Here is a 27,875-nt window from a genome sequence, read left to right on the forward strand (position 1 = left end):
ATGCCCTGCACCACCTGTGTTACCCTGAGCCAGTCCAGCTTTGGGGGAGTGTGAGTGCCCAGCCTGGGGCTCTGTGAGCTGGGCTTCCATACTGGCGAGTATAGGAGTCAGGCTGGGCTCACTGGTGTGACAATATCCCATTTTGCCCTTTGGCTTAGGGACTGAGTGTGGTCCCAGCTGAGACTAAGCCAGAAGCACATGTTGAGAGTTTTGGGGAGCTCTGTGTTAGAGCTGCCGTGTTCCTGCTCTAAAGCTCAGTGAAAACAGTTGGGAAGGGCAGGGATTGCAGCAGCAGTGGCTCCTGGGGAGGACCTGGGGCTGATGACTCGGGACCCTTTAAACATCTGCCCTGGGCCTTGTTCTGCAGCTGGGGGCTCCAGGCCGCCTGGAGCTCTGCCCACCCTGCTGCCTCCAGAGCGGTGTTGCACAGGGGTAACAGGGGGTGCAGGCGGTCCCCGTGTACCCACGGGGCCTGAGGCTCCCCCGGTGCCAGCAAGAGCGACAGGGCGAGAGTGCAGAGGTGAGGGGAGCATCGCGGCCAGCATCCCTGCGCTGCCCCGAGCGCAGCCTGCGACCACCGCCCGCAAAAGCGCGGGGCACGTCTGGAATCCCATTGCCGGGAGGCCAGCAGGGTGTCCGGGCTGGGGGGGCGGTCCGGCTGAGACTACAAGCCCCATCAGGCCGCTGAAGAGGAGGAGGAAGGCGGAGGAGGAGTCGCGGCGGGGCGGTGCGGGAGCGCCTTAGTTCGGCGGCGGCGGGCGCTCGGCGGGACGCGGCGGGCGGGCAGCGGCAGCGTCGGGGCGGCAGCGGCTCCGGGAGCGCCTCCCGCCGCCTCCGCCGGCCGGCCCGGACCGGGGCTGCCATGGGGCGGCCGCTGTGAGCGCGGCGGCGGCGGGGCTGCGCCTCTCGCCCCGGCCGGGGCTCCCCTCCATTGTTCCCGGGAGCGGCGGCTCCGCGCCGCCGCCGCCGCCCGCGGGGCTCCGGTGAGTAACGGCGGCCGCTGTCCGCGGCGGGGGCGGCACCGGCACCGTGGGGCGTCGCTTTGTGCTCCGCGGGGCCGGACGGGGCTCCATCGGGGCACGGGGCTCCATCGGGGGACGGGGCTCCATCGGGGGATGGGGCTCGGTGGCGGCCGAACGCCCCAGGTACCCCTCGGTGCCCTGGCGGGGGGGGGGCTCTGCCTTGAGGGACCCGCGGCGCTGCGGACAGCGGGGCGCTCCGGTGTGCGGGGCTCGGGGGCCCCGGGGCCGTTCCCGGCTGCAGCCGCTCGGTGGCCGGAGCCGCTCGGGGGGCTCGGGGTTCGACCCCGTTCATCGCCGAACCGAGACTGGAGCCCCCCCCCCCCCCACCGTCCCGACCCCGAAACCCCTCCCCGCCGCGGGGGAGCCTGGTGGGACTCGTTTTCCGAGTCGCTGCCTGGCCTCTTATTCCCGAAAAGTACCTGAGAGGGAGCCTTGCGGCTTCCAGAGAGAAATGGAGAAGGAGCTGCATTTGGTTGTGTTCAGAGATCCCGGGGCGGGAGTGGAGGCGCTGGAATAACGCCGTCCCAGGGTCGGGGCTTCCCTTTGTGTGTGCACGCTGCTGGGGCTCCCGGAGCCGCCGCATCCCAGCGCTGTGCCGGGCTCCGGAGCCCTCGCCCAGGCACCGGGGGAGAGGCGGCGGCGGCACCTGCGGTGGCCCTGGCACCCGGAGAGATCGACTGCAGAGGGGCTCGGTTGTGGTTCCTGTGGCTTCTGGGGCCGGGAGGTGGCCCCTGGCCTCATGTGAGGACGGAGCGAAGCCTTTCCGTGTTGAGGTGACGCCGAGAGCTCCGCGGATTGCAGAGTGCCTGCCCCGTGTCCTGGATCGCAGCCGGCCGGGGCCGCTCCGTCCCCGGCAATGTTTAAACCCGAACGCTTCAGTGAAGCCAGCGGCTCTCGGGGATGGGCGCTCGGGCTCGGAGGCTGCCGGGTCCCGGCGCAGGTGGAGGTGCTGCTTTGCTCTCCTGGAGCTGTGCGGGTGCCGACGAGCGGGATGGAGGAGCGGGGCGCACGGCCAGCCCCCCCCGCAGCAGCCCGGGGCCGCCGCAGGAGCGAGGGCCCCGCAGCCCCCTGCTCTGGCTAGCAGCCATCTTCCCCACTCAGGAGCACTTCCTCCCTTAATCCCTGGGCTGGCTGGCATGCACTGCTGCCTCTTCCTTGTGTTGCTCCGAGAGGATTAAAATAAATCGGCCCTGGCCCGGCAGGGTGCGGGCACGAGTGGTGCCGGGCTGAAGGCGGGCGGCGGGAGCATCGTCTGGGCTGCTCCACACACGCGGTGTTCCACACAAGGGTCACTTCCAGATGTCAGCTGGAGCTCCCTCCTTATTTACCCACCTGAAAACATAACCTGGGCCAGCAGCCCTATTGTCTCCAGCCCCGGGTCGAGCCCCAAAAATCCCGGCTGCTGGAAGGGGCCACTCACAGATGCTCATCCCATCCTGAAAATCCAACTTTCTGCCCCTCTGGGGACCTTCTGCTTCTGGGCATGATGGCAAATGTGTGTCCTCCCTCTCCTGGAGGCTTTCCTTGGAGGACTGCATGTAGTGAAAACCCCATGCAACTCCCTCCAAGGCTGGGTAATGGGTCTCTGTCCCTCCCAGGGGATGGCAGGCTGTGATCATGTCCCAGTGTCCCTATCCTTGACCAGTCTCCTCCCAAAGCAGTCAGGGGGACCAGCCCAGTATAGATTTTCGGGTACCAGTGATTGTTTTGTAGATCTGAAAATCAAATCTTCAGGTAGGGAGTGATCCCTGAGTGTGAGGATGCTTCTAGAACTGAGATGGTTTTATGGATATCTGTGGGTGAGGCTGGGCCTTTCCTGTCCTTCCTGCCCCATGTCCCAGGCTCTCCCACCTCTGGATTCCTGCCCACAGCTCAGTGCTGGAGATGCCTCCGGTAGCCCTAAGTCCTGGCAGCCAGCTGGGAAGGGTTAACGTGCTCTGTGTGCTGCACAGTTGGATATTTATTTTTCCAAGCATGTGTCTGCTTTAAGCATCATAGTTTTTCCCTACAGTTCCATTTGCAGTTGTGTTTGCTTTTTATTTCAGCAAATACTTGGTTCTTGACCTGAGCTACAGGTTGGGGCACGGAGCACTGGGCAAGGGAAAGGCTTTGCTCCTGTTGCCCACAGATTGTGCCTTTGGTGTGTCCTTCTTCCCCAAGGGCAGCTGGAGGGCTGCCTTGTGTTTGTGCCTCAGAGGAAAAGGAATCTCTTTTCATGTGCTTTGGAGCTGGGGGGCATCTGTGCCAGGCAGGGTGGTCTGCTGGCAGTCACCACCTCCCCTCCTGAAGGACAGGGACTGTGCCTGGTTGGGCACAGCCCCCCACCTCAGGCTCCTGATGCTGTGCAGACCCAGGAGCTGAGCTGAGCTCAGACTCTTGTCCCTCTTGGATTTGGCAATTTCTGTTCTGTTCCTGCCTGTTGTGTTACCCCTGGCTGCTGGGGCCGAGGTGCCCTGGACATTCTGATGTGGTGAATGCCATGGGCCATCTCTGCCCCAACAGGGGGACAGAGGAAAGGACACAGAGCCCCCATCACATCCAGCAGCATGGGCACACAGGGGTCAGATCGGGGCTCCCGTGCAGGTGTCACAGCATTGCAGGGCTCTGACCCTGGCTGGACCCCCTGCTCCAGCACCAGCTCCTGTGTTTGGCACCTCAGATGAATTCCAGAGATGAGCCAGGAATGGACAGGAATGAGCCATGGGATGGGACAGGAAGGGGCTTCCCCACTCAGAACCACTCAGCTCACAACCATGGGATGCATCTGCTGTCCAAGTGGAAAGGTCCTGTCTGTGCCACGTCCCTGGGACAGCTCAGCCCTGTGACTCAGGGGTGTGGGAGATGCGAGGAGTGAAAGTGCAGCCCTCAGGGTCCCTGAGGACAGTGGGGGACAGGTTGCACAAGACTCCTCATGGATACACTGGCATGCAAAGGCAGCGTGAGAAATCTGGTACACAGAGAGCACGTGCCCCCTGAGGGGGCATGGATGGGCACAGGGCTCCATCACCTCTCCAAAATAGCTCCGTGGGTGTAATGGCCAGTGGTAATTGCAGTTTGGAGGCAGATCTCCAAGGGGCACTTAGCCCTGGCTCCTCTCTAACTGCTTCTGTTTTTAGTTGTTTGAATCCACCCTGGAGCAGAAAATTACTGTGTGCTGGGGCCACGGGGAGTGGGGATGGTGCCCAGTGCCCGGCAGGAGCCAGAGACCCACCCTGCCCCAGCTGCCATCCTCCAGAGCAAATGGTTTCCTGTTGGGATTTATATAAAAGCTGTATAAACACGGAGAAGAGCCATGCTGTTGTTTGCACAGGTAGGAGTGCGCTCCCCACTTCCTTGCCTCTTCCCGTGTGCACACCAAGGAGTCAGGAGGGCAGGTGTCTTGGGGTTCCGTAGTCTCCCCTTTTCCCTCGGGAAGGAGAGAAAGGTCTGTGCTACCTCTTCAGTATCTCTGAGGACTGAGACTCCCTCGGCTGCTGCTGAACCTGTCCAGGAGGAGCGGGCAGGATGTGTCCCAGTCCTGCTGTGCCTTCCCTCACTGCCCTGGGAAGCCGACCATCCCTGTGTGCTCCTGGCACCCTCCCTCCCTCCCTCCCTCCCTCCCTCCCTCCCTCCCTCCCTCCCTCCCTCCCTCCCTCCCTCCCTCCCTCCCTCCCTCCCTCCCTCCCTCCCTCCCTCCCAGCTCCGTGCTGGAGTGATCCCTACGCCATGGAAATATCCTGCTGTCAAGCCCCTGCATCAGCTGGAAGGCACTCGCTCCGAGGTGTATCTGGAGAAGGGCTCTGCTGTGTGCGAGCCAGCACTGACTCATTTTTCAGGAACTGGAGGCACTGGGCTCCCCTCCATCCCTCCATCCCTCCCCTCGGCACGGGGCCGGCTCGGGAGGCCCACGCAGACGCTCCGCATTAGGGCATGTTCCGGGGAGCATGTGCTGTCCATAAACAAAGCCACTGAGAGACAGAAAATAATTTCCAGAAATACCAAAGACTTTTTCCTCCCTCCCTCCAAAGAATTCCACCTCCCCTTTCCAAACCCTGATAAATCCTGAACATTCAATAACTATTTCCAAGCACTACCCAGTGCCTGGGAGCGTTGGTGTTGGAGATAACACCAGTGTTTGCTGGGTGCCCTTTTCCCTGCCCCACTCCTTGTGTCAATAGCTTGGGTCCCAAATATTGCTGTACCAGCCAGAGCCAGAGCAGTTGGGCAGGAAAGAGGCAGCTGGAGCCCCCGGAGCTACACCCCAGCCGGGCTTCCTTTGGGTGCAGAGGCTCTTTGGAGAATCTGAGCCCTCCGGAGCTCCCACAGCTACACCCCAGCTGGGCTTCCTTTGGGTGCAGAGGCTCTTTGGAGGATCTCAGCCCTCTGGAGCTTGTGGCTGCTCAGCCATCCCTGGGGGAAGCCGCCACTCCAGGCACAGCGAGCGCAGGGTCTCGCACTGGAGCGGGAGAGGCCGGAGCTCCGTGGACTGAGTGCGTGGGGAGGATGAGTAGAGGTTTATTACTCACTAGGATTATTACTCACTGTTTCTAACAGTGTGTACTTCAGCCTGACGCCTTTGGGCGAAGGGAAGCGCCTGTTCCCGTGGCAGGTTGGGAGAGGCGCAGCACACGGCAGCGCAGAGAGGAGCCTGGTGAGCTTGGGATGCTCGGCAGGGCTGCAGGGTCTGGAGGCACAGCTGTACCCCGGGAGGTGCCCTGGGGAAGGGTGTGTGGGGTGGCCCTGTCCCCGTCCTGGCCGCAGAGCTCCCGCTGGCCGGGGCTGTGCGCGTTGTGCAATGGCTGGGCAGGATCAGCGCTCGGCACAGCCCAGCGGGGCCATCGGCGGCCGGACCTCATCCCAGGCTGCTGCCGAGGTGCAGATGTGTCTGTGGCGGGGGTGGAGCGCAGGGGCTCGTTCCCATCCGCGAGGCTCGGGGCGGTTTGCCGGGGGTGGCTGCGTTCGGGCTCCAGCGTCCCCCTGGAACGTGAAAAAGCTCCTGGCACAGAGAGATGGAGGGATGGTCAGAGTGGGATGGAAGAATGAGGGCCGTGGAGGGCACACCCCCACAGCCCCCTGAGGCAGGATCAGGCTCTGCTGGGCCTCCCTGTGCCAGAACCCAGCTCCGGGGCTGCCCTGCATGCAGCAGTCCCCTGGAAAGGGATGGGGACCTGAGGGGATGGGTGGGCTGGGGAGCCCAGCGTGGGAGCTGGCAGGGACGAGAGCGAGCTGCAGAATTGGCCGTGGATGCCGGGGGATTTCTCCCCACACAGCCACTTCAGAAACAGCTGTTGGTGGAAAGAGATCTGCTGCAGCTGGCTGACCCTCTGGCTCCAGGAAGGCCTCACCATGGGGCTGGCTGCTATGAGCCCTATAGATCCTATAGGGAATGGGGGGGCTGGAGCTTGCAGTGAGAGCTGCTTTGCTAGGGGTGGCACAGACAACATCACATTTTGCTGTGGATAAGGGATTTCCCTCAGTGAAGCCATGGGTCAGCAACACCTGACAAAGCACAGGAAGAGGAGAGCAGGAATCTCCCTTTCTTTAACCGGCGTTAATGTTTCTCTCACCATTCGGGGAAATCTTGCTGCATTTGGTTCTGCTTCGCCAGCGGATTCACTCTTGACACATCAGCGCTTTTACACAGGGAAACATAACCCTGCCAGTCAGTGCCAGGTCGTGTCAGGCTGCTGAGGGGTCTGTGGGGACCCGCTGCTGCAGTCTGGGGACATCCCTTGATCCAGGGACATCCTGCTGTCCAAGCTGTATGCAGGAGGAACGTGGCCTATGGTGGATGGTGGGATGGGGGAGAGCTGGCCCTGCCCTGACTCTGCTTTCCTCCTCCACAGCTTGTAGGGGCTGAGAGCCCTGCGGAGACCGGGGCCAGCCCGGGGCCCCCATGGAGTGGGAGTTGTGGAGCCCAGTTGCCGAGCAGTAGCTGCAGCAGTGGGATGTTTACCTGGCGGTGCCTCATCCTTTGGGCTGTGCTGGTCGCAGCCGCGCTCTCCGCCGCCCGGCCGGCCCCCACCCTGCCCAACCAAGGTAAGAGCCCTCGTCCTTTGCGTTCCTCTCGGGCAACACGAGCTGCTCTTCCCTGCAGCAGAGGCAGAGACTGGCGTGTGCTCCAGCTGTGGGGCTGCCAGCATGTCCCCAGTGCCGCCGGACTGGTGCCTCGGGACATGGCACGTGTTGTCCCCAGGGTGGTTTGTGTGGGCACAAAAGTGGGTATGAGGCTCCAGCAGTGCCTGGGGATGTTTTAAACCTGGAGAAAGATTGTGGCGAACCCTGACGTGTTGGTTTGGAGGGTTTGGAGGAAGATAAAGAGCCCTGGGGGCTGTGTCCCCCTCTGGGGTCACTCCATGTGATGGCACTTGCAGCCGTGTGACAATCTGTAATCCGGGATGTGTGTGAGGCTGCTCCCCCCTGGACTTGGCCCCTCTGGGGTGATCCTGGGCTCAGCCATGGGGGGATGGAGGTTTGGGTGCGGGGTCCCGGTTTTGCCAGCTGGCAGTGCTAGGGATGAATGCACCCCACAGAAGCTCTCGGGATGCTCCAGTGTTGCCCCCAGCTGGGAGTGCCCAAGCCCTGGGCTCAAAGCCAGAGCTAGCTCAGGTGATTCGTGCACTCCAAATCTCTGCTCCACTGGGCCTGGGGAGCGCAGCCCCTGAGCAGGACATCCCCCCTTGTCATTGCTGCTGTGTCCCAGCAGCAGGGCTGCTGGCAGTGGCCAGGGGTGCTCCTGCCTCAGCTCTGGAGCGGGGGCACCCAGGGCTCAGGGATGGGCCAAGTGGGTCGCCCGGCCCTGGGCAGAGCCGGCTCTGGCGGAGAGCCCTGCTCCGGCACGTCAGAGCCTTGGCCCTCGGTGAGGCAGAGAATAACCAGACCCAGCAGCGCCGCGCGGGACTTCCACTCGCTCCTTTTGGTTCTAATTACCCAAGAATGTCTGGTCTGTGGGCACTGCTTTGCTTTTTAAGACTCGCTCCCCCTTCCCCCTTCCTGCCAGCAGAACCCTGAGAGGCAGAGTGCCGGTGTGGCCGGCACGGGCACAGCGCTGCGCGGTGCCCCGGGGGTCCCTCAGGGGAATCGCCAGGTGAGCCTGGCTGCGAGAGCCTGGGTGATGCTGCTGCCTGCCAGGGATGGCACCCCTGACTGCAGCAGGTACCCTGGTCACAGGTCACAGCTGTGAGGTGACACCCCAGGAGACAGCCGGAGCCAGGTGTGGTCCCTGGGGAGCTGCAGCTCCGGAGAGGAGCGCGGGCAGAGCTTTGCTCACAGGGACCATTGCTGAGATTTTTCCACTGGCGTGCCTGCTCCCCGCATCTGTAAACAATGCGGTTGACAGCAGTAAACATGTTTTTCTCAGGAGATTGCTCTTCCTGGAAGAGGTTTCCTGGCAGTGTCTGGGGAAAGGATGGCTCTGTGCTGCCAGGAGAGCACCACCTGCAGCCCCAGCCCTGGCTGTGGCACTGAGAAAAGTTGGGGTGCAGGGGCTGAGGGGAGCTGGTTGAGCACAGGTGAATTTTGGGGTGCGTGAGGAGCCCTGCAGCCCCTGGAGGGTTTGGGAGCAGCGTCAGGCGTGGCAGTGGAGGAGGAGAGAGAGGAGGGAGCTGGTTCCTCGCCAGCCTCATGCCAGGGCTAACAATAACCTCTGGAAACGTTTCCCGACACGGTTCTCACCAGGGCGGCCCAATTAGTGCCACAGCAGGAGCCCGGCTGGGGCGGAATCCGTCCCTTGGCTCGGGAGCCAACTGGTGGGAACAAAATGTTCCCAGCAGGACGTGTGTGATGGGAAGAGCCAGTGCTGGGCCAGGACCTGCAGCCAGGGCTGAGCCACCAGCACCTCTCAGGGGCAGGCTCTGAGCCAGGCCCAGGGGTTTTGGGGTGCCGTGGGGTGTGGATGGGGTTCGGCTCCCGTGCTCAGGACCATTGTGTCCTGGGGGCCAAGGTCTCTGTCCTTCCTCCACAGCACCATGACCCAGGAGCATCCCCCATCACCTTGGGGGCCACACTCAGTCCCCTCTGTGGTGGAGGCAGCAGCTTTCCCAGACTTTGTTCTGGATGTTTATGGGGTTTCAGTTTACTCCCGGTTCTGAGGCAGCTAAGCTCCCTTCTCAGGGAGGAGTAATCCCCCGCGGCCGGTCAGCGGCCCGGCCTCATGCGGAGGGAGGTTCAGCTCTGGCCCCCCTCTCCTTGTGGTGTGGGAGGGAGTTTGGGAGCTCTGCTTGTCAGGGGCTCCCTCCCAGTACCAAAAAATCTGGAGCAAATAAAATATTAACAGGCACTTACTGCGTTTTACAGTTACCTAAATTTGGAGGTGGTGAAAAAACCCTGGTTAAGGGGAAAAAAACCCAAGAAATTTCCATGCGCAGCCTCTGTCCCTCCCTTGCACAAAGCCGCTCTTTGTCTCCAGGTTAAATAGAAACCTGCAGAAAATTGCCAAGGTTTTTTTTCCCTCTCTCCTTGTCTGCCATTGTCCCAGCCGCTGCTCAGGCATCTCCTGACAGGGGCTGCCATGGCCCTGCAGGCGGTGCCAAGTGGCCGAGCAGATTTTGGTGGGGAGCCGTGTCCTGGGGCAGGGGGGTCCTGCCTTGGGCAGCTGTTTTTGGGACACCCTGAGCCCCGGAATGCCCTAGTGCAGGGGATACTTGCCCGGGGGTGCATCTGCACTGCAAAGCAGAGGGGATTTGGCTGCAGCCCCCTCCCCGTGGGGCAGGGTCCAAGGGCTGCCCCATTTCCCAGGGCTGGCCACAGGCTTAACCCCCCCGGCCATCTGCGGGGCCAGCAGGGGCCCTGGCTCCCGGGGCTTTGTTGTCCCCAGCTCCTTCAGGGTGTCTTGCTCTGGACCTACAGGAGCTGGAGGGCCGGGGCAGGTGATGTGCTCAGCCCGGGGAGCTCGGGGGAGCCCAGCCGCCCCACGGGCAGCGCCACCAGGTTCTGCGGCTTGTCCCCACTGCTCCCCAGGCCACTGCTGACCCTCGGCTCTGTCCCCCTCTCCATTTCCCTGCTGTCCCTCCTTGTTTTCGCAGCTCGAGGTGTCTCGCAGCCTCTGGGGAGCCCCAGGGGATCCCCAGGGATCCCGTTTGGTGGAGCCCCGCAAGCAGCCGGGGATTCCCTGCCAAGGCTGCAGCTCCTGCCCTTGTGCTGCGGATGGCAGCAGCCCAGGAGTGCTCCCGGAGCTCGGGGGGCCCAGCCAGACCCCAGGGCTGCAGCTGCCCAGTCCCGAGGCGTGGCCGTGTCCTCCGGGGCATCTCAGTCCGCATTGTCCCGTCCTCCCGCCTCCCCACTCGGATGCTGTCACTCTGGCCCTTAATTGAGGAGGAAAAAAGAAATACGAGTCTTTGGGGAAAGCAGCCAGAGCCTGGGCTGAGGAGCTGTCGGAGGGGGAGCGGAGCCATGCCGGGGGGAGCAGAAGGGTCCCCGGGTGTGGAGCCCCCCGGCTGTGGAGCCCCCGGGTGCGGAGCCCCCCGGCTGTGGAGCCCCCGGGTGCGGAGCCCCCCGGGCCGGGGCTGTGTGGGAGGGAGGAGAGGAGGAGAACGGGCACTGAGTTCCGGCACTGAGCCAGAACCAGGCTAAACCAGCCAAAATCTGCGGGTGGGGCGTTCTGCCGTGGCCCGGTGTGTGCCATGGCCAGTGGGAGCCGGTGGAGGGAGGGAGGGAGGGAGGGAGGGAGGGAGGGAGGGAGGGAGGGAGGGAGGGAGGGAGGGAGGGAGGGAGGGAGGGATGTCTGTGCCGAGCCGCTGCTCCGGGGCTCCGAGCGGCTGCGGAGCTCCGAGCCCGGCGGGGGAAAGGGCTGGCTTCATCCCGACAGCTTTGCAAACTCCCAACGCGCCTGTTAATTAAGCGCTGCTTCATTTGCAGTGCAGGCTGGGAGGGCAGGAGGGCCTGGAGCGGGACAGAAATCCCCTCTCCCTGCGGAGGAACCCTCCGGGGACCGGGGCCCTGGAGCAGCCGCAGCCCCCCGGGCTGGCTCGGGCAGGAGGAGCTGGGGGCGCGCTCCGAGAGCCAGCCGTGCGTGCTTTGAGCCCGTGATGCTCGTGTTGGCATCTCCCTGCGGTAGCCTGTCCCTGGAGCAGGCGATGGGGTGTGCGGGCTCCGGGGGGGCTGCGGGGCCGGGATGTCGCCCCCCGGGACGGGGACACGGCAGGGTGAGGAGCTTTCGAAATCAAAAAGAAGCCAATCCGCACGTCCCGATGAGCGCTTCCTGTTGGGATTAGTGGGGCTGCCGGGCATGTATGTGCTTTTCTTCAGGAAATACCTTCGGAAAGCCCCGCTGGGGTCTCCAGGGCAACCGGCGCCTGCGGCTCCGCGCCCCCCGCCCGCATTGTCCCCGTGCCGCTTTGTTGGCCCCTTTATTGCCACCGTCACCATCGCCCTGGCCAGCACAGCCCGTGGCTTTTGCCGCTTGCAGGGTGCAGCCCCGGCTCCCCGCTGTGTGTGCCCAGCCTGGGGGGCATGGCCAGCACGGAGAGAGGGGGGCACGGTGAACAGCACAGCTCCTGTCCGCAGGGCTGCCCCACGTCCCTGTCCCTGCTGTCCCCGCCTGGGAACAGCCCCGGGGGAGCCGGGGACACTTCCAGGCGTTTGGTGATGCTCTCTAAGCTGGCTGTGCTCAGCTCCGCTCTCGGTTCCATGTCAAAGCTGGAATCCAGCAATAAACCCGCGGTGTCTGCCGTGGCACCGTGCGGCTTCTGCGCTGCTCACGGAGCCACCACGGGCTGCAGCTGCCCCTTGCCTCCCTGGGAACCCCATGGCCATGAGCCCTCCTGTCCCCTGCCATGGGACAAGGCCCGTGGGGCTGTTCCTGTGCTCTCACCCTGTCACCCTGTGTGCTGAAAGGGGCTGTGACCAGTCCCACAGCGCCCAGCTGAGCTGAGGACTCCGCTAACCGACCTTTGAGCGGTGCCTGGAGCACCCAGAGCCTCGGGGATGAGAGCCAAGCCTTCTTCTGGCTGATTAACCTTTGGAGAGGTGGCCCGTGTGGGTCTGGCTCGCCCATGGGAGCAGCCAGCCAGGAGGCTCTGCTGTGGGGCTGGAGGAGGGCGCTGGAAGCTTTGGAAAGGAGTCTGGCCCCCCTCCCAAGGCTCTGAAGAGGCAGAAGCACTTGCACAGCATACCCAATGACTTGTGGCCATTGGGAAGGACCCTCCTGAACCTGGAATACTGCTTCTCAAGCCCAGGCTGGGCTGCCCTGAAATTTCCCCTCCACCGAAGACCTTTTCCACCCCCAGGCTACCTCCTCACATTCCAGGGGTGCAGCTGCGGGGTGCTGGGGAGCCCTGCGGGGTTTTCCTGTTCCATAGGGAAGTTTGCTGATGTGTGGGAAGGGGCAGAGCTGGGAGCCAGGTTAGAGCAGACATGGCTGGCTCGGGTTTTCAGGGCTGTTTGTTGCCCGCTGACACTGCTGTGTGTGAGGAGGCAGTCGGGACAGGCAGGAGGATGTGGCGTTACCCAGACCCAGCGTGTTCAGATGGACAGGATGGGATGTCACTGCTGCTTTGTGAGCCTTTGGAGATGCCTGTGACTAATCACTTGAAACACAAATCAGAGCTGTGAGAAGTGCCCATCCTGTGGGAGAAAATCAGGGGAAAACAGGATTGCAAAGCAAGACCCTTCCCCACCACCAGAGGAACTCCCATTAGTCTTGCCCTTCCACATTAAAAAGTTTTGTAACCTCTCATGGATGAACTGGAGCCCTGGCGTTGGTATTGCAGCAACTGAGGAAAGAGAATTCTTCCCCATCCCACTGTTTTCCTTCAAGTGCTGAGCAAAAGAAAGAGCAGAAACTCTGGAGCTGCTCATGAATGTTTTTCCCATGAAGCTTCTCATTATTCCAAGGCAAAGAAAAGTGGCCAGAGAGTGAAGTGCAGGTCACAGTGCGGTGAAGCAGAGTTCTGGAGAGCCAAGGTTTCATTTTTGGCCGTACAGAGTGGCTGCTGGGTGCAGGGAGGAGCAGGGAGGAGCGAGGCCTCGCTGCCTGTCCTGGCCCTGTGCTGCCTGCACACCCTGGCTGCTCTCTGGGGCGTTCTGTGCCTGCAGAGACCCTGTGCCACTCTGTAGCCACTGGCCCAGGGTGAGCTGCTCTGTGCTGTTCAGGGCTCGTGCAGGAGGAGGAGAAGAGGTTGTTCTTGTCTGGCTCATTGGGCACCCAGAAATCCTGGGGGACTCAGCCCTCGACCTACGGATCAGCTGAAACTTGAACATCTCCTGGCTGTTTCTGCCGAGTTTAATGGGATTTTTCCAGCCCAGTCTCTGGCCCCTGAGAGCAGCATCTGCAGCAGTGCCCTGTGCCCCTTCGTGCTGTTCCCACAGCATCCCGATGGCATCCAGCTGGCCAAGAACAACCGGACACTCGTTATCAGGGAGGAGACAGAGGTCAAGGGGTGCCTGAAGATCTGGGCTCTGGAGCCATGCCCACCAGCCTGTAGGGCACAGTCTAGGATGAAGATCACACTGTGATCACCACATCATCACAGGGAGCCTCTGCAGAGCTGTAGCAGCCTGGACCCTTCCTTGGGTTGTGGAATTTGAAGAGGTGATTTGAAACCCAGCATCTTCCCCAAGCCTGGGAGCAGGAAAGCTGCTCATGCACCACCCACCGTGGAGGGCAGGACTTGAGGACAGAGCCCTGGACACTTCAGGGCTGGGAGAGATGAGATCATGTCACAGCAGGATGGAGAGAAGGGATCTTTGTGCTGCTCACACAAGTGTCACCTCGGGGAGCTCGGCTCCCCTGCGTGGGAACGCTGCGGATGGGAACGCCGTGGCCAGCACCTGTGTGGCCAGAGCTCCCTGGGCTGACCTCGCTCCCTGCCTGCTGTCCTGCCTCAGCTCAGCCCCAGCCCCTGCCCTTTCATCCCTGCAGCGCCGTGCTCTAACCAGGGTGGGGGTCCTGGTGGCATGGGGGCCCTGGCCTGCTTTGCTGGCTGCCCGCTTGTGGTGGTGAGGATCCTGAGACCCCTGTGAGGTGGCAGAGCCGTGCAGGGATTGGGGATGCTTCTGGGAGAGGCTGATCCTGCCATACAGCAGCACTGAGCTGTCACAGGTTATCTGTTTCTCCCCCGTCCTGCCACCCTTGCCCTGTCACGCTCCATAAGAGCCGAGGAGGGTGAGGCACGGAGCAGGTGCTGCTGTGGAGGGAAGCACTTGGTGTTGCTTGGGGTGCTCGCAGCCTCTGCCTCTGCCTCTGCTGTGCCCTGCTGCTGCCGCAGGCTCCATCCCCGGGGTGCTGGGGTCCCCGGTGCCGCAGCGGGAGCATCCCAGCAGCGCATGTTGCCTCATTAACCAGGCCACAGCAGCAGCAGCAGCAGCAGCAGCAGCAGCAGCAGCAGCATGGTTTTTCTCTCCTTTTCTCCTTTTTTTTCTCTTCTTCTCTCCCCTAACTCCTCCAGCTCTGGCCAAAGCAAAAATTGAAGTGGAGTCGTACTCAGCCCACCCCGGTGAGCTGCTCCAGCTGCGCTGCCGGCTGCGGGACGACGTCCAGAGCATCAACTGGGTGCGCGATGGCATCCAGCTGGCTGAGAACAACCGCACACGCATCACTGGGGACGAGGTAGAGGTCAGGGACGTGGTGCCCGAGGACTCGGGGCTCTACGCCTGCATGACCAACAGCCCCTCGGGCAGCGAGACCACCTACTTCTCTGTCAACATCTCAGGTTCGTAGCGGCCGTAGGGAAGGGGCAGCCGCGGGGCCGGGCTGTGAAACCAGGAGCAGTCTGCCTCTGCACAGCCCTGTACACATCTGCACACATCTGCACACCCCTGCACACGTCTGTACACATCTGCACACCCCTGCGCACGTCTGTACACATCTGTACACATCTGTACACTTCTGCACACCTCTGTACACATCTGTACACATCTGTACACATCTGTACACATCTGTACACTTCTGCACACCCCTGCGCACGTCTGCACACATCTGTACACATCTGTACACATCTGTACACTTCTGCACACCTCTGTACACATCTGTACACATCTGTACACTTCTCTACACTTCTCTACACTCCTGCACACCCCTGCACACACACTGGCCACACACGCGGTGAGTTTGGGGCCCGCCTGCAGCTTGCAGCTGCCCAGAGGAGTTTCTAGGGTGCTGCTGTGCCCAGAGGAGTTTCCAGGGTGCTGCTGTGCCCAGAGGAGTTTCCAGGGCGCTGCTGTGGATTCTTTGCCGCTGCAGTGCAGGGAGAAGCAGCCGGAATTCCTCTCCCGTTGATCTGAGGGGGCAGGGGGCTGCAGGAGGGGCACAGGCTGGGTGGGAGCCGTGGCCAGCATCGCTGTTGATGGAGTGTAAGGCTGGAGAGGGAGGAAGGCTCGAGGTGGGGACATGTCTGTGCTCATGGGGTCTTCACTGCCACCCCGAGGGTGTTGGTGGCACCGGACACGGGGAGAGGAGCTCTCATCTGTGACAGCGCGTCTCTTCACGATGCCCGAGGCTGCAGGCACGGGATGCTGGGCTCTGCCAGCCCTGGCTGTGCTGGGGATTGTGCAGAGCATTTCCCTGCCCACGTTCCTGCTGGGCATCAGCACCGCCCTGCCCTCCTGCCTCACTGGACACAGCCCCCAGCAGCCACCCCTGGCGTTCCAGGCCTCGCCAGCCACAGGAGAGCACTCCCAGACACTCAGCAGGGCCGGTGATTCTCTTGCAGACGCTCTCCCCTCGGCAGAGGATGATGACGATGAAGATGATTCCTCGTCGGAGGAGAAGGAGGCGGATAACACCAAGCCGAACCGTACGTGCGAGCTGCCTTTGCCCACGGCGCTGCCCCGTGGCCAGGCAGGGGTGGGCTGGGCACCCGTGAGCATCAGGGTGGGGCAGGAGCCCAGGGCACCTGGCAGTGGCAGGGGTGCAGTGGGGAGAGCAGGTCTGGGTGCAGGGGGTGCAGCAGCTGGGTCAGAGCACGGGGTTTGCTGGGTTGGGGTCACACTGAGCATCCACCCCACGCAGAAAGGGCTGCTGTGACTCGTGGGCAATGCCCCGTGTCCCAGCCCTGTCCCAGGATCCCTCCCTGCTTTAGCCAGGCTTGGCTGCTGGCTTCTGATTCCTGCCCCAGCCCTGCTCTGGGAACCCTTGGGGTTACTCCAGGAGCAGGAGGCTGCTGGGTTTGGCAGTGCTGAGCCCTCCTTCTGCTCCCCAGAGGCCATCGCTCCCTACTGGACCTATCCCGAGAAGATGGAGAAGAAGCTCCACGCCGTCCCCGCTGCCAAAACAGTGAAATTCAAGTGTCCATCGAGCGGGACACCCAACCCCACACTGCGCTGGCTGAAGAATGGCAAAGAGTTCAAACCTGACCACCGCATCGGGGGCTACAAGGTACGGGGCTGGGGAGCAGCCCCTGGCTCTGTGCACCTCCAGGGCTGGGGAGCAGCCCCTGGCTCTGTGCACCTCCAGGGCTGGGGAGCAGCCCCTGGCTCTGTGCACCTCCAGGGCTGGGGAGCAGCCCCGGGCTCTGTGCACCTCCAGGACTGGGGAGCAGCCCCGGGCTCTCTGCACCTCCAGGGCTGGGGAGCAGCCCCGGGCTCTGTGCACCTCCAGGGCTGGGGAGCAGCCCCTGGCTCTGTGCACCTCCAGGGCTGGGGAGCAGCCCCGGGCTCTGTGCACCTCCAGGGCTGGGGAGCAGCCCCTGGCTCTGTGCACCTCCAGGGCTGGGGAGCAGCCCCGGGCTCTGTGCACCTCCAGGGCTGGGGAGCAGCCCCGGGCTCTGTGCACCTCCAGGGCTGGGGGCTCCTGCGGGGGGAGGACTGGGAAGGGGCTCCAGAGGCACCAAGGCCCATCCAGTCCAGCCCAGCAGGGGCAGATGGGCCCCTCTGACATTGCTGTTTGGGAGTCAACCTAGGGCAGTGAGCTGCTTCTGGGTCATGTTTGTACCAGCTCAGCCCTGGGGGAGGGGGCTTGTGCTGCAGCCAGCCTGGCTCCACACCTCCACCTAATCCCCCAGGCAAGGAGAGGGGTCTGGGCATCCCCAGGGGCCCTGGGCTGCAGGAGCCACTCTGCTCCCAGCAGTGTTTGGTGGGGGCTGCTCCAGCACATGGGGTACTCCAGCCTGTATTTGGGGGCCACACTGGCTCCCTGAGCTGGGGAGGAGTTTGGTGCTGCTTTCCTAGTGCCCACAGCACAGCCAGGTTGCAGATGCCACTGGGTGGGATGGCAGCTTGGCTTTCCCCTCCTCACAGCTCCAGGGCAGCATCCTTGAGCTCCTTTTCTCCCCAAGGGAGGGGCTGGCCAGAGCTGCTGTCCTGCTGGCAGCAGCTCCAGCTACGAGGCAGCACTGTCCCCTTTTGGCATCTCTCGGTGTCAGGAGCAGGGCTGCAGCCTGCCTGGGGCTCAGAGCCCTCCGTGTCTCCCAGGCTGGGAGCCCTGAACCAGCCCGGCTGGGGGGCTGTGGGGCCACCATCACCACTGAGTCACATGCCACGTGTCACAGGCAGCTCCAGCCGTGGCCCTGCATGCCAGGGCTCCTGCCAGGGCTCAGGGGCAGCAGCAGGGATCCATGTCACAGCTTCCAGCTCTGTGTCCTGGGGAGGGACACAGGCTCACCCAGGACGTGGGCTCAGGGGTGGGGAGGAGAGGGGCTGCTGGCAGCACTGTGGCTGCTGGTGACAGCACAGGGCCCTGGGTAGCCAGTGGGGCTGAAATGCAGGACTGTGGAAATAACCAGTTTGCAGCTGGGAGGGAGGAATGTGATCATGAGCAGGGCTCCAGGAGAGCTTGCCATGAGGAGCCCCAGCTGGAGCCAGCAGTGGCAGGGCTGGCTTTTGGAGAGCCTCCCGGTGCCCCGTGGCCAGAGGGACCTGGGCTGTGCTCTCAGCAGAGCCACTGAGGCTCTCCCAGAGGAGCTGCACTGGGGCAGCAGCACAGGGCCAGCTGTCCGTGGGGAGCGCTGAGCCCCAGGCTCCTGCAGGAGGAACAATGCTGGTCTGTTCCCTCCACACACGTGGGCCAGCAGAGAGGGGTGTCCCCACGCCGCAGGGGAACTGGCAACATCTGCTGCTCGCCACAGTTGGCTCCGTGGCCCGGCCGTCCTGGGACAGCTGGCAGCAATTACAGCCCCTCTGCAGGGAAGGAGAAAGGTGACCTCAAAGAGAGATTTACGTGCTGCCCGTGCCAGGGGTCAAACCAGATCTGACGTGAGCGGGACCTGGGGGCTCGCACATAACCAGCTCTATCCTCCCCGTGCCCCCAGGTCCGCCAGGCGACCTGGAGCATCATCATGGACTCGGTGGTGCCGTCCGATAAGGGCAACTACACCTGCATTGTGGAGAACAAATACGGCAGCATCAACCACACCTACCAGCTGGATGTCGTGGGTGAGCAGCACGGCGCTGGGGCTCCTCTGTCCCCCTCTGCCTCCCCAGGCAGGAATGGGTGCTGGCTTTTGCTCCCAGGGAAGGGGCTCACCCCCCGGCCCTGCCCAGTGTGCAGCACGGCGGGCAGCAGCCAGCCAGGTGGAAAGTTCACCCCACCCTGTCCTGGGGATTTTTAATTGTGGTGAAGATAATTTCATAGACCAGACAGAAACTTTTTCTAATCGCCTTATTAGCCATAATTCCCAGCTGGGAAGGCTGGTCTGAGCAGTTCCACATGTGGAGCTGCTCTAAATGCCAGTAAATGAACCATTAAAAATGTGATTTAATTTGATTACACTGAGCAAACTGAAGGGAACAGTCAGCGAGGTGAACAAAGGGGTTTGTTAATGCTGACTCACCAGAGTGGCAGCCACTTTGTTAACAGCCAGGGCCCTCCATAGGTTTGTTTGACCCCTGGCCCTACCCAATAGGTGCTGATGTCCCTGTCCCCACATCGGGGTTCCTCCTGTCCCCCATCCTCGATGCCCTCACCCCACTGCAGGCCAGATCCTGGGGGACACTAATGTTGCATTGGGTGCATTGGTGCCCACCTCAGGTGGGGATCCTGGGCATGGAGGGCTGCAGTGCACCTGAGGATGGGCAGCAGGGCACCCCAACCCCAGCAGGGCACCCCAAACCCCAGCAGGGCACCTCTAACCCCATTGTAAGGTGCCCCAAACCCCAGCAGGGCACCCCAAACCCCAGCAGGGCACCCCTAACCCCGTTGTAAGGTGCCCCATCTCTGGTCCCGCAGAGCGGTCCCCGCACCGGCCCATCCTGCAGGCAGGGCTGCCCGCCAACAAGACAGTGGCCCTGGGCAGCAACGTGGAGTTTGTCTGCAAGGTCTACAGCGACCCTCAGCCCCACATCCAGTGGCTGAAGCACATTGAGGTGAACGGCAGCAAGATCGGCCCCGACAACCTGCCCTACGTGCAGATCCTGAAGGTAAAGCCACACGCTGGCTGGTGCCAGCCATGGCCCCCAGCTCCCCTGTGCCAGGGGCAGGAGCAGGGCACTGGCAGCCACGTGGATGCCCCACAAGAGTTACCTGGGGCTGGGCACCACAGGCCTTGGGGCAGCTGGAGCCCCAGAGCCAGCACCAGCCTGCTGGGCAGGGAGCAGGGAGGGCTGTCATGCCACACTGTGTGCTGGCTCTGCAGCCCTGGAGAGCCCCAAGGACACACAGCACAGGGCTGGGCAGGAGCAGGGTGCTGGAGCTGGGTGCTGGAGCTGGGAGCTGAGCCCTGGATCATCCCAGGGAGAGCAGCTCCCTCTGCACCCCAGCAGTGCCGCTCAGCACTGGCCCAGCTGTGGCAGGAGGTCAGACTGGGTGGCCTGTAAAGATCCCTTCCAATTCGCTCTGTGATTCCATACAGCCATTCCCAGCTGTGTTCCTGACCCCTGGGAAGCAGGGGGGAGCAGGGTGGCACCCGCATTCCTGTCTGCTCCTTCTGTATCCAGCTGTGGGTGTGGGGGAGCAGCCCCTGCCTGGCAGGGCGCCCTCGGGGCGGTTCCTGAGCACATCCGTGTGACTCCCTGTTGTTGGTCTGTTCCAGCACTCGGGGATTAATAGCTCTGATGCGGAGGTGCTGACCCTGTATAATGTGACAGAGGCGGAGAGCGGGGAGTATGTTTGTAAGGTTTCCAATTATATTGGCGAGGCCAACCAGTCTGCGTGGCTCACAGTCACCAGGCCCCTGGCCACAGGTAATCGGAAGAATGCCTGGCGGTGGAAAACAAAACTCTGGGCTCTCTTGTTTCTGCTGTGTTTCTGGTGCAACAACCATGGAAAAACACCCGGCGGGGCCAGCAGGGCGCTGCGCTCTGTGTGTGTGTCCCAGTGTCTCTGCTGTGTGCTGATGTCTCTGTCCTGCTGTCTGTCCTGTGTGCTGCCCTCCCATCGTGCAGACACCACAGCTGCCCTGCTGGGGCTGGCCCCTGGCTGTCTGAGGGTGCTGCCATCAGGCCATTCCAGGCACCCCACCTGGCACGGTGCTGCGTTCCCTGTCTGTGCTGCCCTCCCGTCACCATCCTCGCATCTCCGTCCTCCCGTCACCATCCTCCCGTCACCATCCTCGCATCTCCGTCCTCCCGTCACCATCCTCCCGTCACCATCCTCGCGTCTCCGTCCTGGCTCTGTCCTCCCATCCCCATTCTCTCATCTCCATCCTTGTGTCTCCATCCTCCCATCCCTGTCCTTGTGCCTCCCCTGCCAGCGAGCCAGCGGGCCGGCTCTGCCCGGGCTGATTTCTCCATGCAGCCCATCGCCAGCATGTTGGCATGGGCAGGACACTCCGTTTGGTGAAGGGTTTTAACCGGCGTCTCCCTCGGTCCACCGGGATGAGTGGTCATCCTGAGGGTCTCTCTAGCAGGTCTGCAGTGGTCTCTGTCTGCTCCCCGGGGGTCTGCCAAATGAGACTGGGCTCTCCCTCCTCTCTGGCCTCCTCCCAGAAGATCTCATGTCGTTTGCCTCTCCGTTTTTTGCTTCCATTTTTCCTTCCAGACGGCTGGCGTTAACACGACAGACAAAGAAATGGAAGTCCTTCACTTAAGGAATGTCTCATTTGAGGATGCTGGGGAGTATACATGTTTGGCGGGTAATTCTATTGGGATCTCCCATCACTCTGCATGGTTGACAGTTCTCGAAGGTATATACTCCTCTTCCTCTCCCTTTCTTCCTTCCTTTCCGCTGTATGCATCGTGGTCCGGGAGAGAGCAGTTCCCAGCCCCCTTGGAGCGGGTCAGCCTGGCTGCTGTGGCTGCTCTGCAGCTGGAGCAGTGTGGGGCAGCGTCCCCCCGGCTCTGTGCCCCCCTCCACCCCAGCTGGGGAGCTCTCTCTCCCTGGCCCAGGCAATGCATACCTGGGGAACTTAACCAGGGCTGGTTCCACCAGAGCAGGACGGTCCCGCACGGCTGGGCCAGGCCAGGCCAGGGCTGGGGGAGCAGGGGAGGTTTTGGGGTGCTGGCAGCGCTGCCCTCCTGCCTGCCAGGGCCTGGCCCTGTGGTGCAGGGCTGTCGGGGGCTGTATGTGCTTGCACTGTGGGGATGGCTGCCCCGTCCCCATGATGCTGCTCCTCAGCATCAGTGCGTGGACCAAAGCCTGATAACAGCTATGGGAAAGTTTTTGGGGTGCTGTGTGGTCGTTTTTGCTTTCCAGCTAAAACTTTCCCAGTTATCAGCCAGTGCTTTGTCAGCCGGGTGTGCTCAGAGGTGGGACAGGAATCTTCAGCTCCCTCTTGCACCTCTCTCTGAGGCTCTGCTCTTTGGGGGTGTCAGGCTGGGGGTACAGAAGGTGAAGTGGCAGCCCTGTCCTGCCGGATTCACCATGTACCACGGCACGTGGCTGCAGGCTCTGAGCTGATCGTGGTTCCAGCGCCACCTCAGCCACCAAAGCAGGGTCTGTGGGTCCCTTCTCCCCACCAGCTCAGGCTCCCACAGCAGCTCACTGCCACTGGAGTGCCGCTGGCTGCTCTGCTCCAGGCTCTCCCCAGTCATTACCAGTAAGGCCTGGAGTCCCACAGCCCCAGCTGCTGCCAGAGCCCCCATTCCATTGCACCGTGCACAGGGCAGCCCAGATTCTGAGGCACCTGCAGCTCCAAAGCAGGGGCAGAGCACTTCAGCTGGGACAGAGACCTGTTCCCAGAGGTGCTGCATCCCTGTGGGGTGGCTCTGGCCCTGTTCCCCCATTTCATGCCTGTCCCAGTTGACCCCCTCCCGCCCTGGGATGACCCATCCCACCGCCTGCAGAGGTGGCGAAGGCATTGCTTGGCCATGGGGATGATGAGCTGGGGCTGCTTGCACTCCTTCCCTGCAAGGGTGGGTGGGCAGCTGCCGGTCCCTGCTGCACCGACATCCCCATGAGCTTGGGGAGGAGCCCAGTGCCACTCCCTGGGGCCTGGCAGGTGCTGACAAACACCCTGTTCACGCCAACCCAGCTATTGAAGACACCCCAGCCATGATGACGTCTCCTTTCTACCTGGAGATCATCATCTACTGCATCGGAGCCTTCCTCATCTCCTGCATGGTGGTGACCATCATCATCTACAAGCTGAAGAGCACCACCAAGAAGACAGACTTCAACAGCCAGCTGGCCGTGCACAAGCTGGCCAAGAGCATCCCCCTGCGCAGACAGGTAACAGAAAGTAGAGAGGGGGTTTGTTTGCACCTACTGCCCCTCCTGGAGCCCGGCCTTTCCGAGGGGATGTGGGGGAGGAGGGGTTGCAGGACCCAGGATGGTCTCAGCTTGCTCCGTGTGCCACCCGCTCCAGCCTGTGCCCGCCGGTGGCAGGGGTGGGACTGTGCAGGCTGTGCCTCCAATGGCAGCACAGTGAGCAGGGTGGGGGGCTGCACAGTTCCCCTCACCCCTCCCCAGGGGGCTTACGAGGAGAACCAGCAGGATTTACAACAGTGTGAGGTTTGAGCAGAGCGTGGTGCACTCTGAGGAGATGGAGGAGCTCCCAGGCTGTGCGTTTCGGGCTGCAGCACGATGGAGGCTAATGGAAAAATCCACGGGAGGGAGCAGCAGTGGCGGGCACATGGGCAGGGGAGTGGGCAGAGGGGTGGGCAGGGGGCTGCGGCACACAGGCAGGGGGCTGCAGGCAGGGGAGTGGGCAGGGGGCTGCAGGCAGGGAGCTGCAGGCAGGGGGCTGCAGGCAGGGGGCTGCAGGCAGGGAGCTGCAGGCAGGGGGCTGCAGGCAGGGGGCTGCAGGCAGGGGGGTGGGCAGGGGGCTGCGGGCAGGGGGCTGCAGGCAGGGGGCTGCAGGCAGGGGGCTGCAGGCAGGGGGGTGGGCAGGGGGCTGCGGGCAGGGGGCTGCAGGCAGGGGGCTGCAGGCAGGGGGGTGGGCAGGGGGCTGCGGGCAGGGGGCTGCGGGCAGGGGGCTGCAGGCAGGGGGCTGCAGGCAGGGGGCTGCAGGCAGGGGGCTGCGGGCAGGGGAGGCTGCGAAGGCTCCCATCACCACCTCCCCCGGGGACGGGCAGCTGCGGGCGCGGGCACTGCGTGAAGGTAACCCACGGTCCCACTGCAGGTGTCGGCTGACTCCAGCTCCTCCATGAACTCGGGCGTGATGCTGGTGCGGCCCTCGCGCCTCTCCTCCAGCGGCACCCCCATGCTGGCCGGCGTCTCCGAGTACGAGCTGCCCGAGGACCCGCGCTGGGAGCTGCCCCGGGACAGGTGAGCTCCAGCCCTGCGCTCTGCCCCCGCTGGGAGCTGGCTGAGGAGCGTGCTGCCCATGCTGGGACCAACCTGCTGCCCCTGCCTCGGGGTCTTCTCCCACCAGGCTGATCCTGGGCAAGCCTCTGGGAGAAGGGTGCTTCGGCCAGGTGGTGCTGGCAGAAGCCATCGGCCTTGACAAGGACAAGCCCAACCGTGTGACCAAGGTGGCCGTGAAGATGCTCAAGTGTAAGTGGCAGCGAGAAGGCTGGTCCTGGCGTGATGCCACCGCCCTGGCTGGGGTCTGGGGTGTGCAGCCCGGCCTGGCACCCCCTAACTGCCTTCTCCCCTTCAGCCGACGCCACAGAGAAGGATTTGTCTGACCTCATCTCTGAGATGGAGATGATGAAGATGATTGGCAAGCACAAGAACATCATCAACCTGCTGGGAGCCTGCACGCAGGACGGTGAGGGTGCATGATGGGGAGGAGGCGTCCCCTGTGCCACCCCTCCAGCTGCTGTCCCCTAGAGGGGCTGGCCTGGCACCCTGCTGCGTGTCCCAGCCCCTCACCAGCCCGTCCCCTCAGGACCCCTCTATGTGATCGTGGAATACGCCAGCAAGGGCAACCTGCGGGAGTACCTGCAGGCACGGCGGCCCCCGGGCATGGAGTACTGCTACAACCCCAGCCGCGTCCCCGAGGAGCAGCTCTCCTTCAAGGACCTGGTCTCCTGTGCCTACCAGGTGGCACGGGGCATGGAGTACCTGGCCTCCAAGAAGGTGAGGAGCTGCCAGGAGGCTGCGGTGGGACGGGGAGCCCAGCCAGAAGCTGGGCCTGGGGCGTGCACCCTCCCCTGCCACCCGTCCCGTCGTGGGGAACCCTCCGGTGCCGTGGGCTGACAGCCCCGTGCTTGGTCAGTGCATCCACAGGGACCTGGCAGCCAGGAACGTGCTGGTGACAGAGGACAACGTGATGAAGATCGCTGACTTCGGGCTGGCCCGCGACATCCACCACATCGATTACTACAAGAAGACGACGAACGTGAGTGGTGTGCGGGGGGTTCTGAGGGGTGGGGATGCTCCAGCCTGTGCTGGGAGTGCCCCACGCGTGCAGGGCTCACCCCCAGCCCAGGTTCCCTCACAGCCATGGAGCCATCGTGGGGGTTTGTGTCTCAGGGTCGCCTGCCAGTGAAGTGGATGGCCCCCGAGGCTCTCTTTGACCGAATCTACACCCACCAGAGTGACGTGTGAGTGGGGCCTGCTGGGGAGATGCATGGATGGTATTCTTCTTGAATTAATGGAACTAAAATTGGTGTCGGCCAACCAAACATTTTGAATCCTAATCATGTTTGGTGCTGGGACTCCAAAGTCCTACAAAGTGAATTAAAGCTGTGGGTGGTTGTTCCTCCCCTCAAACCAGGCTCTAGCTGTACCCAAACTGGGTGTCAGCACCCCAGAGCCGGTGCCCCAGCATCTGCCTGTGTTCCCAGGTGGTCCTTTGGGGTGCTGCTGTGGGAGATCTTCACGCTGGGTGGGTCACCATACCCTGGTGTGCCTGTTGAAGAGCTCTTCAAGCTGCTGAAGGAAGGTCACAGGATGGACAAGCCCAGCAACTGCACCAACGAGCTGTGAGCGCTGGGATGGGATGGGCAAGAGGGGTTTGAAGTCTCTGAGTGCCATTGCTAGGCCCAGAACACGGGCTGGGGCATGGAGGGTGACAGGCAGATCCAATAATGAGCATCTCCTGTGGCGGGAGGGAATCCCAGGGTGACCCCAGCTCAGGGACCAGCCCAGACTGTGTCCATCTTCCTCCCCGAACATCCCTGGCTCATGAGGGCAGGTGGGACACAGGGGATTACCCTCAGTCCCTGGAGGAACATCTCCGTTGGCTGTGGGTCCCAGCCTGGCGCTGCCATGGGTGGGGGTCCCCGGGCTGAGCCCCCCTGCCCCTGCCCTCACAGGTACATGATGATGAGGGATTGCTGGCACGCCGTCCCTTCCCAGAGACCCACCTTCAAGCAGCTGGTGGAGGACCTGGACAGGATCGTGGCCATGACCTCCAACCAGGTAGGAGAGGTGGCCCTGGTGGCCCCTGGGTGCGGCGCTCCCTGGGGCCGCTCCTGAGCCCATCCCTGGGCTTTGTCCCTGGCAGGAGTACCTGGACCTCTCCATGCCGCTGGATCAGTATTCTCCCGGCTTCCCCGACACCCGCAGCTCCACCTGCTCCTCGGGGGAGGACTCTGTGTTTTCCCACGACCCGCTCCCGGACGAGCCGTGCCTTCCTAAGCTGCCCCCCCAGCACAGCAACGGTGGCCTGAAGCGACACTGAGGCTGGCACTGCTGGGGGTGCCAGGCTGTGCCGCGCTGTGCCGTGCCCGTGGACACTGCCTGCACAGCCTGCTCATGCCGGGCTGCTGCAGAAGGGGTTCAGAGACATCTGTGGCATCTCACGTAACCAAAAGCACCCACGTCCTGCCAGCTTCTCCTGCCTCCTCGTGCCAGCTCTCCACAGCCCACGGGTTCGGCTCCAGGGTTTTTATGGCATTTCCTCCTTCTGTTTTTAAACCTCTTTTCCATGAATTCCGTGCTTGGGTATTCCCACTTGGCTGAGCTGAAATCCTCTCCCGTGGGCAGTGTGTGGCCAAAGAGCCGGCCAGGCCTTCTGGGGTGGCACATCCTGGTGGGGCACGGGCTGGGCTGGGCTGGGCTGAGCTGGGCTGGGCTGGGCTGGGCTGGGCTGGGCTGGGCTGGCACACAGAGAACCTGCCAGGCCGGGAGCAGCACCTGGATCCTGTGGCTGCACAAGGGGGAACCTTGGAATTCTGAGAGCCTTGGGGTGCCAGGAGCCTCACTGGGGTGCCAGGAACCTCATGGGGGGGGGCCAGGAACCTTATTGGGGTGTCAGGAACCTCACTGGGGTGCCAGGAGCCTCATTGGGGTGCCAGGAACCTTATTGGGGTGCCAGGAGCCTCACTGGGGTGTCGGGAGCCTCATTGGGGTGCCAGGAGCCTCAGTGGGGTGTCAGGAGCCTCACTGGGGTGCCAGGAACCTCACTGGGGTGTCAGGAGCCTCATTGGGGTGTCAGGAACCTCACTGGGGTGCCAGGAGCCTCATTGGGGTGCCAGGAACCTTATTGGGGTGCCAGGAGCCTCACTGGGGTGTCGGGAGCCTCATTGGGGTGCCAGGAGCCTCATTGGGGTGCCAGGAGCCTCAGTGGGGTGTCAGGAGCCTCACTGGGGTGCCAGGAACCTCACTGGGGTGTCAGGAGCCTCATTGGGGTGCCAGGAGCCTCAGTGGGGTGTCAGGAGCCTCACTGGGGTGCCAGGAACCTCACTGGGGTGTCAGGAGCCTCCATATGCCCAGAGCCTCGTGGTGTGGGGGTCTCTCTCTGCCCAGGATACCCCAGGGCCAGTCCTGCAGCCCCCCAGGGCCAGCACCAGTGGGCTTTGCTGAGCCACACCCGGCACATGTGGTGCAGGAGCCCTGCACTGCTGAGAGGTGACCAAACCCACCTGTGCTGAACCCAGAGTCCCGTGTACATAACGAAAAATATGTATAAATATGAATATATATTTACATGTCTTTTTAAAAAGGGTTGTTACCAGAGATATACCAGTTTGGTAGGAAGGTACTAGTGGCTGGTAGATATCAGTTGCTATAAAAAAAAAAAATTCATATATTTTGCTATTTTTGCTGTTTTTATTTTTTTAAATTATGTTCTAAACCTATTTCAGTTTAGGTCCCTCGATAAGAATTGCTGCTGCTGCTGCTTCAGTTTTATATGGGGTTGTATTAAACAATAATAATAATGTGTCGATGCCTTTTGGGAATCTGTTGTCATTGTGTGCCTGGCCCTGGCCTGGCCCTGCGTCCCCCCAGCTCCCTCCGGGGCTGGGGCTGGCCTCGGGTGGGGACAGTGCCCTGGGGAGGGGCTGCCACCCTGCCCGGCCATCACCTGCCCCTGGGGACTCGCAGGGGACGCAGGGCTCGGTGCCAGCCCCGCTGTGCCCCCCGAGCAGCCCCTGCTGCCTGGGCAGTGCCTGCCAGTGCCTTAGCAGGGCAGCAGCCTCCTGCCAGCTCTGCCTGTCCTGCTCCTGCTCCTGCTCCTGCCTGGGCTGTGCTCCCTCCAGCTGGCACCTGGGCAGAGCTGGCATTGCCCTGGGGCCACCTAAAGCCCTCCCTCCCTGCCGCTGGTGTCAAGATGCTGGAGCCAGGCCACTGTTACTTGAAAAGTTTATTTTGCCTTTGTATGGAGAAATATTATTTGTTGTAAACTCTTCTGTAATGAATCTGGAATTCTTGTAATTATTAAAGACTTGAACCGCGACGTCGCCAGCCACGGCCCATCCCGGGGGGTGATGGGGAGGGGGCTGTGGGGGCTC

The 27,875-nt window shown here is 62.6% G+C and overlaps 1 protein-coding gene across 6 annotated transcripts; it reads left to right on the top strand.

Moving 5' to 3' along the window:
• The first annotated feature begins 870 nt into the window (after nucleotides 1-870).
• Nucleotides 871-27,820, top strand: FGFR1 (fibroblast growth factor receptor 1). 6 transcript variants are annotated; one of them, XR_015279736.1, is made up of 19 exons: nucleotides 871-983; nucleotides 6,848-7,040; nucleotides 14,387-14,650; nucleotides 15,650-15,733; nucleotides 16,139-16,314; nucleotides 18,185-18,308; nucleotides 19,102-19,292; nucleotides 20,851-20,995; nucleotides 22,283-22,479; nucleotides 23,372-23,517; nucleotides 23,624-23,745; nucleotides 23,852-23,962; nucleotides 24,083-24,273; nucleotides 24,413-24,535; nucleotides 24,670-24,740; nucleotides 24,984-25,121; nucleotides 25,455-25,560; nucleotides 25,646-26,420; nucleotides 26,599-27,820. XR_015279736.1 is itself a non-coding variant. In XM_086865365.1 (18 exons), the coding sequence occupies exons 2-18, from the start codon at nucleotides 6,950-6,952 to the stop codon at nucleotides 25,820-25,822; spliced, it is 2,463 nt and encodes an 820-aa protein (XP_086721491.1). In that variant the 5' UTR covers nucleotides 939-983; nucleotides 6,848-6,949; the 3' UTR covers nucleotides 25,823-27,820. The 6 variants fall into 6 exon arrangements, 4 of the variants coding, with proteins under 4 accessions (XP_086721491.1, XP_086721492.1, XP_086721493.1 ...); XR_015279737.1 differs by lacking the exon at nucleotides 871-983 and adding an exon at nucleotides 5,209-5,491; XM_086865365.1 differs by having other exon boundaries at nucleotides 939-983; nucleotides 22,283-22,485; nucleotides 25,646-27,820.
• Nucleotides 27,821-27,875: the final 55 nt, after the last annotated feature.

The sequence above is a fragment of the Cyanistes caeruleus genome, chromosome 29 (genome assembly GCF_971803275.1).
Source record: "Cyanistes caeruleus chromosome 29, bCyaCae1.hap1.1, whole genome shotgun sequence".
Lineage (NCBI taxonomy): Eukaryota > Metazoa > Chordata > Aves > Passeriformes > Paridae > Cyanistes > Cyanistes caeruleus.